The sequence below is a fragment of the Onychostoma macrolepis genome, chromosome 05, assembly GCF_012432095.1.
Source record: "Onychostoma macrolepis isolate SWU-2019 chromosome 05, ASM1243209v1, whole genome shotgun sequence".
NCBI lineage: Eukaryota > Metazoa > Chordata > Actinopteri > Cypriniformes > Cyprinidae > Onychostoma > Onychostoma macrolepis.
The window spans coordinates 38,614,255-38,626,503 of record NC_081159.1 but is presented as its reverse complement, the minus strand read 5'-3'; the positions used below and the strand labels follow the sequence as shown (position 1 = coordinate 38,626,503).

The 12,249-nt window shown below is 33.5% G+C and overlaps 1 protein-coding gene across 2 annotated transcripts; it reads right to left on the bottom strand.

Annotated features, from left to right (window-relative positions):
* Window positions 1-1,946: 1,946 nt before the first annotated feature.
* On the bottom strand, window positions 1,947-5,935 carry osm (oncostatin M). Of its 2 annotated transcripts, none has more exons than XM_058777371.1 (3): window positions 5,811-5,935; window positions 3,771-3,895; window positions 1,947-2,529 (listed from the first exon to the last, which is right to left on the bottom strand). In XM_058777371.1, the coding sequence occupies exons 1-3, from the start codon at window positions 5,884-5,886 to the stop codon at window positions 2,131-2,133; spliced, it is 600 nt and encodes a 199-aa protein (XP_058633354.1). In that variant the 5' UTR covers window positions 5,887-5,935; the 3' UTR covers window positions 1,947-2,130. The 2 variants fall into 2 exon arrangements, with proteins under 2 accessions (XP_058633354.1, XP_058633355.1); XM_058777372.1 differs by lacking the exon at window positions 5,811-5,935 and adding an exon at window positions 4,001-4,261.
* Window positions 5,936-12,249: the final 6,314 nt, after the last annotated feature.

Here is a 12,249-nt window from a genome sequence, read left to right as displayed (position 1 = left end):
TCATTTTGATCAATTTATCAGAAAACATCATTCTTATGTCATTTTTGCATCTATCTTGAGATTTTTAGACATTTGCACTGGAAAATAAGACAAAATACTGAGGAAGAACATTGCTTTGTAAACCCATTAAATGGATAAAAAAAGGACCTTTTGCACAGAGAAAATCCAAACGTGGATATACTGGTGACAAATAACTACACGTTCATTCATTTAAAACAGCAATCCTAACACAAAATCAAAACATTACTGCAACCACCTTTTCCCCCCACAATTTCTTCAAAAGCGTTTCAGTGAAAAATGACATTATGCCCCAATGCTGATATTTCACATGCATTTCTAGAAGAAAAAAAAATCACCTCAAATTTATTTGTGCTCTCTTGAATGTAATTGATATTTGGTCTAATGTGAGATTTTACAGGAAATTTAATTTATTATGAAAGTGAAAGTATAAATTTACTACTTGAGCATTTAAACGTTCCATTGCTCACGTATCATTGTCAAGTTTCAGTTCCAATTTAAGAGATGACCCATAACTCTTGAAGGGAGGGGGATCTTTGTTGGCACATCTTAAAATATGAACGTAGAAATAAGGAAATACATCATAATTTGGCTTACGTTACATCAGAAGGAATGCTGCCATATTTGGCTTTATGCTTAACGTGTTTTTGGATTGGATGATTAGATGCCTACTGAATTTCTTTCAGAACAAGAATAAGCACGGTTAAAGTTTCTTTTACTCTTTCCAAAAAGCCATTAATGTCAATAAATCACATGAGTGTAAATTTACCTCCAAATGCTGGTGTACTGTTCAGTAAACATAGTTTTCACAAATTTTCACACAAACTGCCAACAGCCAAAATAAAGAAGCCACTTGGGGATACATGCCTACTATTAACCAATTAATCATCCTGATCATTCCAAAAGAAAAACAAAAAAAACATCTGCATTGAAATTAGAAAATTAACAAGCTTTTTCATGGCCACATATGACAGTTTGATTAATGACGGTCACTGGAGACTACAGTATTACACTGCAGACTTAGCAATAAGATCGAGTCAACCACCTGCTTTCTGCTTGTACAATTAACGTTCTAAGATTTTACACACGACTCCTAGAATTTGTAACTAAATTGTTATTGTTGTATTTTATTGACAATATGCATGAAGTAACTTTAATATAAATACTATTTGTAATGTTAAACATGGTGGCAGTATTTTTTACTCAAATTACAATATACTGCAATAGCACAAAAAATGTGATATACTGTAAAATTGTAATTGGATTAAATTATGAATTATTATAAATGACTTATGTTTAATGATACAAAATATTTATGAAGTAACAAATGTTCTCATTAAACTGCACAACAAAATCAAAATACAAAATATTGAAAAGCACAAAACAATTTAATATAAATACATTTTATTGTATTAAATTACGATGCAAAACAATACATATGAAGTAACATTAATATAAATAATATTTGTAATGTTAAATATGGTGGCAGCATTTTTTACTCAAATTACAAAATACTGAAAAACAAAAAAAAAGTGATATAATTCAAATGTATTGTATTCAATTATGAATTATTATAAATAACTTACAACTTAAAAAATTATATTTATGAAGTAAACAGTGTGATTATTTGTAATCAAAATACTGAAAAGCACAAAATATGTGATAAATACATTTTATTGTATTAAATTATGATGCAAAACAATACAAATTAATATAAATATTTTAATTTTTCTCAAATATAAATAATTTCTCAAAGTACAAAATACTGAAAAGGTAAAAAAATGCTATATAAATAACATACATTTTATTGTAATAAATTACAATCCAGAACAAAATGGATGAAGAAACAATAATATAAATATTTATGTTAAATAGCAAGAATATTTCTGACTCAAATTACAACATTTTGAAAAGTGCAACAAAAAAAGAATATATATATATAAAACAAATAAATATTAAAAATGTTTAGGAAAAATTGACATGAGAACATACTGCAAAATCTGGTAATAATAGGATCGCTTCAAGAGGAAGTGACAAACTTTAATAAATTAATAAATGCAGTTAACAAATAATAAGGACTAGCTGTAAATGAAATGCACTAATTCTTTGGTGTCAAGGATGATTTGGTTTGCTTGAGGCATGATGTTGGAATTTTACCAGCTCTTTCAGAAAGTCTACAGAGGTCTTAAGAACAGTGTAGCCCCACTGCCTTCTCTCATATGTGTCTTTAACCTGGAAGTGAGGCACTGGTATGTTTGTGCAGTTACCTATATGCTCTGCAACACAGTGGTTGGTATGCGCTAACTGAGAATCTGTTGCGATTATTTGTTTAATAATGGGATCCGTGGATTCATGTAGCTCTTTTTGGTGTTGAAGTATCAACCGAAGAGCCTTCTGCATGAAGTGAAGTCCACACTGAGCTTTCTGCATTTTCTCTTCATGGGACAAATTCTTCAAGTCAAGTTCCAAGATTGGATTCTTCAGTATAATATTTTTTCCGTTTGCTGAGAGCTGAGGAGAACGAGAGACAGAGATGGTTCACACATTAAAATGAAAGCCTTTGAATTATCATTTACAAACTCTGCTGTTTCCTGTTTAATCATAGTTTGAACTGAAACGTCATGTAATGATCAAGAAATAATTATGACCTCCAGAGAGAATATATTTCTGACAGCTAAACGTAGCAATACATTGCCACATACTTATTACTTCCAAGACGTATTAACCAGAACAGAAATATTCATGATTCTACTTCGATGAAAATATAGAATTTTGTTAGCCACATGCTTGCACTCTGTCCTGACAACATAAATATTGTATTTTATTAAATAATATATTTAGAATTATTATTAAACATGAAAGCTCAAAAGTGTGCTCATATTTGATGTGCTCTTTGTACGTGCGATGATCAGTTCATATGATTCTCTTATTCTAAAAGCATAAATTACATCTTTCTAAACTTTGATTTTTGGGTGATACATGATGCCTATTGTTGCATGTTTGTATTGTTATTTATTGTGACACTAACAGCTACTTGGAAATGTTGGTGCTTATCATCCTCATCATGTAGCTGGAATGTGAAAGCACTATATTAAAAGCACACTTATAAAAATAAATGTCTCATCACTTAAATATTTTTTCACTAAATCACCTAAACATGATTGGAACAGACTAAGTCCATACCATAATTCTGATAGTCATAATACACTGTAAAATACGATGTTTTAATTTGTAAATAAAAATTACCAGAGTGCAAAAATATGATTTCTTCCCTTCAACTTCCTTTCATTTACTCACAATTTAAAACTTGCACCAATAATACCAAACAGACAAATCTAAAACATAACAGTGGCACCATAAAGCATTTGGGCACTAAATCTGACTTAAAATGAAAAGTCACTGCATTAGATAACTAAATATGAAACCAAGTGGCAAACTCTGCATTCATACATCCAGTAAAAAAATCGAATAAAATAAAAAATCACCTTGAGACCAGTTGGTGAACAAATTCTGAGCATTATTTTTTGGTTTAGATATTATATGTGAAGCAGTGACAGTCAGACAGTCACTTTTTTCATGCAAATTTCACAAAGCAAAAGGGAAGTAATGCATTTCTTAGAAAGACTGAAATAGTATTTTCTTGTAAAAGATCTTTAAACTCATTTTATACAGCTAATAACTAATTCAAAATTGAATAAGCATTTTGATCACATTGCTTTTTTCTCCAAATACAGAAACAGATTGATACTTACGAAGTTGTTTGATAGAGCTTTCATTCTGTTCATCGTGTCATCGATGCGGTTTATAAAATCACATTTATTTGCCGGTCTGCATGTTATCGCCTGGATCATCATTAAAATCCACCAAATCAGAAGTCCTAAAAAGAAAAGTACATTGGTTCATGTCAGGCAAAAAATGTCATGTACAGCAAACACAGTGAATCTCAGAGAGTTAAACTTGCTAAAAATGACAGATAACTTACTTGTTTTTAGCTCCATGGTGAAAATTCACAGTATTTTTTATTTACTCTGTGTGCTAGAGAAACTCTTCAGAGTATGATACGTTTTCATGCTCAAATCTGTCAACTTTCCATCTTTTATACATACGCCTGAGACTGCTTAGTCACAAGAAAGGAAACGTGTCTAGGATGTTATCTTTCACTCTTACACATCGTAAAAATGCTTATCTTTTTGGAAGATTTTGAGTTGATAAGTACGAGATGTCATGCTGGGATATTTCTCTGAGTTCGAATGAACATGTGACAACCTTAGACTCTTGCAATTGGCAGGTAAATCTGAAGAGCTCAGGATGCCTGTTCTCATAATCACTGTTTATGACAATACATTTCATGCGATGTTCTGATCATGTGATGTGTGATTCAATTCTGTGAAATCCCTGATTTTACTTTTAGTTGAGAGATGATGAAAATCCAAGTGTTATGTTGCCTTGAATCTGAATGTGATGTGGTGCAAAGTTTAGTTTTATGGGGTTCTTTGTTACAAACAGCCCATGCATTAGTACATGTTAAAATACACATGCAGACATAAAGTCACTATTCACATGCTTTCTTTTTGTGACTGCATTTGTCATTACCTAGATGTGATGTCACATGTGAATTAGTTCCTGGGAATATATAGTGGGAGATACAGTATGTGTTTTATTCATCATAAGTCATTTTCTATTCAAAGTTACATATTGGAGATTTCCATCCATGCTGCTCAGAAGAGACTTAGCACAGTAGGATATACGTGGGCGATGTTTTGCTCTCGTAGCATTGTGGCCTAGTGGTTAAAGAACTGGTAGCCTTGAGTTTATAGGCTCAAACCCCACACTGAGGTGAGTGACCCAGTGATAAACATACCGTATGTTACTTTGAATCGTCTGTTTTGGAATGTCTAATGTCTCAACTACTAGGTCAACACTATGCATTCTATCTGCATTTGCTATTCTCTCGCCAACTCTCAGCGAAACCAAGCACATAGTTCATGTCACAAATATTTTCTGTGTCATTTTTAGCAATGATCTTCAGTTCCTCTTTTACTAGATTACAATTTCAAATGTAATCGTTTGTGTGTGTATATAAAGGAAAAATGCATTAAAAACAGTAACACTGTGAAATATTAAAAAAGTTGAAAAGAACCGCTTTCTATTTGAATATATTTTAAAATGCAACTTATTCTTGATATGACACAAAGCTGAATTTTCAGCATCATTATCCTTCAGAAATCATTCTAATATGCTGTTTGTTGCTCAATTAGGGCCTATTTTTGTCAATTATTATTAATAATAGCTTAGTTCTTAATATTATCAGTGTTAAAAGCAACTTCTGCTTGTTTACCCACATAAAAAGTTGCAAACTTTACCAGGTGTAGAGCGGTGATGCCGCGCCAAAGTCTCTCACACCTGTGTGTGCGTCAAATGAGATTCAAGAAGAAAGCTTCGACTGGCCGATCCGAAAGAAACATTGCATTTACAATCCTGTCAAAAACTGCACCACAATTTCCCGCACCCCTCACTCAACCACATCAGCCAACCCGACCTCATGAGAAAACTTAACCACAATTTATTTAATTAAAATTTTATACAAATACGAGTTGAATAAAGTGAGCGTGAACCTCCGTCCATAAACTCAACCCTCAGTGGAGCCTGAACAAATGGTGCGAACCAGTTTGCCACCAGTTCGCCAAACTTTAAAGCGATAGTTCACTCAAAAAATAAAAATAAATAAAATAAATTAAAAAAAAAAAAATATATATATATATATATATATATATATATCCTTAATTACTCACCCTCAGGTTGTTCCAACCCCTTAAGACTTAATCTTTGGAATGAAGTCCGGGACGTTTCTTTTCTTCCATATGTCATTTGACATCATTGAAGTAGTCGATGTCAACCCTCCCGTTTTTCCCGGGAGTCTCCCGTATTTCACACCCATCTCCCGCCCCCTTCCTGTTTTGTTATTTCTCCCGGGAAACTCCCTTAAAACCCTCTTATGTCCTCGGGGTCTATATGACCCCGATTGACGTTTCATTCGTTAAAAAAAATGGTTCCCTTCATCTTAGAGGAATTAAATTTTGTGACTTTTCCTACATTATCTATCTATACATGCACAGAAAAGCTGGGCTTGATTCGGTTGTTCTAAAGGTATGTAAAAAAAAAAAAGTCACACTCATGACCATTGAAATGAATGGAAAAATCGAAAAAATGTGTTTTTATTTTTCATTTGTCAAAAAAAATCTATAAATCCAGAATAAATCTGAAAATTTCCATACCACAATGAAGTCCTGGTACTAGAGCACAAATGTAATGTGGAACGAACATGATCACTTGCACACACACATGCTCGCGCACACAAACACACACACAGGTGTGACTCCAATTGAAAGCATTTTTTTTTTAGAAATTGACAAATAAAATCAATAATTCCAGCATAAATCTGAAAATTTCCACACAGAAATGAAGGCCTGGTACTAGAGCACAAATGCAATGTAGAAAAGACATGCTCACTCAAACACACACACACACGCACACACACACATACACATTATATTGTTATTCAGTGTTCATTCTTCACTCCTGTTCATTTCTGCATATTGCTGCTGTTTTATATATATATATATATATATATATATATATATATATATTATTAAATTAATATTTTCTAAATTCTAAAGTTAATAAATTTTTTTTCACATTTGGTTCATTAAAATAAATAATATTCAACTACAATCTGATTCTAAGTCTTGTCCTTTAGGTGTTTCTTATGTGGCGATTTCTGTGGTATTTTGTAAAAACAGACATTTCAAAACGCATCAAAAACTACCAAAATTCTACTATTTGAAAGAATATTTATTTTTAATGTCTTGTATAATGTTTATACATGTATAAATTCACAAAATGTATCACAAAAGTTATGATATGAGCAGTTGGCCACATCCAGTAAAATGAATAGATCTCTATTGCCCTCTGCTGGGTATCTATGGACAAAACAATTTATTTCTTAAATTGTAATTCCTTCAGGTTTGTCTTTGACCAACAGATGGCAGAATTGTAGAGCTAACACCTAGATCAATATCCAGAAACAAATTATATTTAATTTAGATCATCATTTAAGTATTTTTTTCATAAAAAATTAATATTTCACACGCAAGCTAATGGTATAGTTGAGGAATTGTACAAAAGTACTTTGTATATCCAAAAACACAGCATTACTGTATAGATGAGAAGTAAACAAAAAAAATAATATATTATATGTATTATTAAAAATGTAAATTTTTTTTTACAATCATTCTTTAAATTTTGGGGTCATATAGACCCCAAAATGCACTGAGTGTAAACAGGAAACCGCAGACATATAAGGGTTAATTAGAAATGGAAGGGGAAGAGTCGGGTGGTGCTCTGGGGAAGAAAAATATTCGTGTAAATTTAACAACAGCTGGACGGAAGAATTTTATTTCTTGTCTCGAAGCCATGTAAACAACGCCCACGCCTTTTGCAAAGTGTGTCCCACTAATTTTAATATCGGACACGGTGGGAAAAACATCATATCTCAGCATATTAAATCACAGCAATACATTCATGCTGCCAAGGCACAAAAGGGCAACATATACTATAAACACACAATGTTAATGTTATGTACAATGTTACAATGTAATGTAATGTAATTTGGGTAACACTTTACTTGAAGGGGTGTGCATAAGACTGACATAACACCTTCATAATCATGAGGTTTTATGCATGTTTATGACAACAGTTATTAAGTGTCATTCGCTCAGTTATGTCATTTTTAATACAAAGATCACATTATTTGAACCCTAACCCTAACCTAACCCTACCCCTAACCCTAGCCCATAACAAAGACATCTCAAACAATGTCATCTTTGCATTGACTGAGCAAATGACACTTAATGACAGTTGTCATAAACATGCATAAAAAAACCTTCATATTCATGACGTGTCATGTCAGTCTTATGCACACCCCTTCAAGTAAAGTGTAACCGTAATTTGTTCCACGGTGTTTAACTGCTGTGCAGTGTTTCTGTTTAATTAAAAAAAATTTTTTAAAGTAACAGTTATATTAATAATAAAAAAGAAACATGAGTAAGTCATGTTGACAGGTATGGTCCATGTGACTCCAGTGGTTCAACCTTATATTTATAATGGGAATGCAATTTGTGCCCAAAAGAAATATATAAACAATGACTTTATTCAACAATTTCTTCACTTCCACATCAGTATCTGATGCGCATTCATCATGATACAACCCAACCCAGAAGCTCTGCACTGTTTAAAACCAGAAAGCGTTCCTTTAAACAGTTATGAATCCTCATGAGCATGTTGCAATACACCTTAGGCAGGTTAGACACCACACTGAATTTAACGCTAATGTAAACAAGGCTGTGAGGAATGGACTTTACAGTGGCATGCACTGTCTAAAGATCCTAGATCACATAGTTTCCCACCCGGAAAGATGTTTTGTCATCTGAACAGTTTAACAAGGTTGTTAAACAACAGTATTATGATGCACTGTCCCTCATAGCCTTGTTTTCATTTCTGTCAAAAATTAAATATGGCACTATACCGACTAAGGTACTTTAATGTAATTCGCTTTGGATAAATTTGCTACACAAGCTAGCCTACTAAACTAATAGATTGCAAATGATCAATTATTGCGAAACTGCAACAGTAACAGGAAAGGGATAAAAACATTTAATTCCACAAATGAATTTGACCCACGTCAGATTCCTCAATCTATTTGAAACTGCACGTCATGATTTTGCGAGGGAAATCAATAATGCTGTGTGGAAATGCAAATGCATGCTTTACAAAGTCTTTTTGACCACTTCCCTTTGTCTGGGTTCCATAAGAAAATGGAACGTAATCTAGGTAACATTGCGCACAGATCTTCAGCATGATATCCATTCTTATCTGATAAATGTTCAAAGCTAATTGACTTCTCCATCCCACATTCAAAATTCAAACGAAACGGTTTTCCCCGTTATTGACAGTTCAATTTCAATTCTGCCAAATTGGTTTCTCTTTGTTGTGGTGCCAAGAAGTATTTTGACTCTCAAGCCACACATGAACTCATCAGAAAGCATAATGTCAAAGTAAGTGGCTTTTGAAAATCATATCAGACCTTTCTCAAGAACTAACTTCTCTTTTATGATGCATTTGTGCAATGACTTTACAAATACCAACTCAAGGTGACCCCCTACCTTACTTTTTTTCTTTTGACCATAGATGGCACAAAGTCTCACCTCAACACTTTTTAATATTGTCATTTCATCTGAATATCAACATCTCTTTGATTTAGTTTAAGGTTAAGATCCAGACTTAAGGCAGTCATTGCCTGCAAAGGATTCTCAACAAAATATTAAAAATGAACATTTTATTTATGATTATATTTATTTGTCCAATTACATTTGAGCCCCTGAAAATGGGGGGACTGTGTATAAAAATGGTTGTAATTCCTGAGCATTTTATGTTATATTTTTGTTCAACCCCTTGAATTAAAGCTTAAAGTCTGCACTTCAATTTCATCTTGATTGTTTCATTTTAATTCTGTTCTGGTGGCATACACAGCTATTGTCTTCTCAATATGTTAACTGATGGACTGGAGTGGTGTGGATTACTGTGGTGTTTTCTTTAGCTGTTGGGACTTTCATTCTGACGGCACCCATCCATTGGTGAGCAAGTGATGTAATGCTAAATTTCTCCAAATCGGTTCTGATGAAGAAACAAGCTCAACTACATCTCAGATGGCCTGGTGTTGATTTCAGTCTTTCTGACTGTACAGTACATGTATTAATGGTACAGTTACTTTTGCCACAGATACTGTACGTTATCAAAAAATACAAGGCAGATTTGCAAGAAGTTCTACAAGAAAAATGTAAAAAGAGCTATTAATTCCCCTAATATTCTGATATTGCTATTACCGGGCTTTGACCAGGTGGAAAGTGTGTTATACCACAGTGGGTTGTTGTCCTTCTTCCACAGCTAGTGCAGGAAACATTTTGAGTAATCGAAATAACCTGTTCCTTTCTGCATTAGGAACACTATTGAGTAAGTACTCCCTTGTGTGGTAGGAACAAGTAATTCATAAACAAATGTCTGAATTCTCAATCTGTATGATGATAATGCAGTTGCATCATCACAGCACAGAATCAGACTCTTTGATGAAATTGGCAGGGCTAATCATGATCAAAAATCATTTTTTTTATTTGTCTTCAGGTTGTCATATCCTGCCCACAACTTGCTCAGACTAGACAACTTTTCTACGCTACACTATCAGATGGAGATGTATGGTTTTGTGTCATGTACAAAGTGGGATGAAAACTGGCAGATAAAGTAGTTCATTGGAGATGGGTATTATTCAGTGACCAGTATAAAAATTTTGCCTCTTGCATCATAAACTTTTCCATTGCCTATGTGCACCTTTATCTTTAACTGGATAGATATAAAATAAAATGTTTAAAATATAGACATTTTATTTTTCATTGCATATGTTCAGTATACAGTTCTCTTTCTGCACATAGAAAAGAAAACATTTTTAGTTATATATATATATTTATATATATATATATATATATTTGCATTTTCACTGTTTTCCCTGTGAATGGGTGCCGTCAGAATGAGAGTCCAAACAGCTGATAAAAACATGACAATAATCTACACACACGACTCCAGTCCAATTAACGTCTTGTAATGAAATATGTAAAAGCCAAGGACAGTAAACTATTTATTATATATTGAAAAATAAGAGCAAACAGTTAAAGTTTGTATAAAGCATGTTTATTATGATATTGTGATAATTGAAAGGTAGTGCTTTTTACATAAACATATGATGTATAATCAATTTTGATGATTATTATTTTGTTGTGCAGCTAACCGTAAGTTGCCTTCTGAGAGATATAGCCTAATATAATCATCTAACGTCACACGCTGCTTAAAGAAATAATGTCTGCTGATTTTAATCACGATCTGACTCGATTTAATAATATTGGCTATGGAATCTGAAATGATGGGAGTTGGAAAATAATTATTTTAATATGTCATATTTTTCATTATCAGGGTGTAAACTCATGTCAGTGGCTGCCATTGTCTTTCTTGAGCTTCACTCCCACATCTCTTTTACAGCTTTTCTCTTACAGGAAAATAGACCAAAAATATTTATGACTTAAGCACTACACAATTTTATTTTCCATTATTGCTGTATGGAATGAAGAGTCCCTTCCAGTAATACCACCTGCAACAACTAAATTTAAAATGCAACGTAATTCCTTCAAAATGACTTACAATAGACATTAAATAAGTAGTATACTAATTCAAACTCACTTTTCATGACTGCTGTTTATGCTTTATGTACACACACTCACACACACACACACACACACACAAAAATCAACATTTGAAGTGGATCAAAAAAGTTCATCAAAGTTGTCCTAAGACAAGAACGCATTTTGGTTTTAGGACAACTTTGATGAAAGGTTTTGATCTACTTCAAATGTTGACTACTGTAAATGTGTGTGTGTATACATACACACATACAGTATCTGACAATAGTGAGTGCACCCCTCACATTTCAGCAACAATTTTAGTATATCTTCTCAAGAGACAATACTACGCAAATGAAACTTGGATTTATTTTAGAGTAGTCAATGTGCAGCTTGTATAGCAGTGCAAATTTACTGTCCTCTAAATATAACTCAACATATAGCCATTATTGTCTAAATAACTGGCAACAAAAATGAGTACACCCTAAGTGAACATGTCAAAACTGTGTCCAGTGTCAATATTTTGTAGGGGCATCATTGTTATCTAGCACTGCCTTAATCCTCCTGGGCTTGGAGTTCATCAGAGCTGCGCAGGTTGTTGCTGGGATCCTCTTCCACTCCTCCATAATAACATCACAGAGCTGTTGGATGTTAGACACATGGTGCTTCTCCACCTTCCGCTTGAGGATGCCCCACAGGTGTTCAATAGGGTTCAGGTCTGGAGACATACTTGACCACTCCATCGCCTTCACCTTCAGCTTCAGCTTCATCAGCAAGGCAGTTGTCATTTTGGTGGTGTGTTTGGGGTCGTTATCATGTTAGAAAACTGCCGTTCCGCCCAGATTCTGAAGGGAGGGCATCACGTTCTGCTTCAGAATGTCACAGTACATGTTGGAATCCATGTTTCCCTCAATGAACCGCAGCTCCCCAGCACCAGCAGCACTCATGCAGC

Coding starts and splice junctions, on each gene's coding strand:
- osm (XM_058777371.1), bottom strand. CDS start 5,886: ATGACATATGGAAGAAAAGAAACGTCCCGGACTTCATTCCAAAGATTA. Junction 3,896..5,810: donor GGGGTTGGAACAACCTGAGG/GTGAGTAATTAA, acceptor TTTTCTTTTTAG/GACTTCTGATTTGGTGGATT. Junction 2,530..3,770: donor AAGCTCTATCAAACAACTTC/GTAAGTATCAAT, acceptor CGTTCTCCTCAG/CTCTCAGCAAACGGAAAAAA.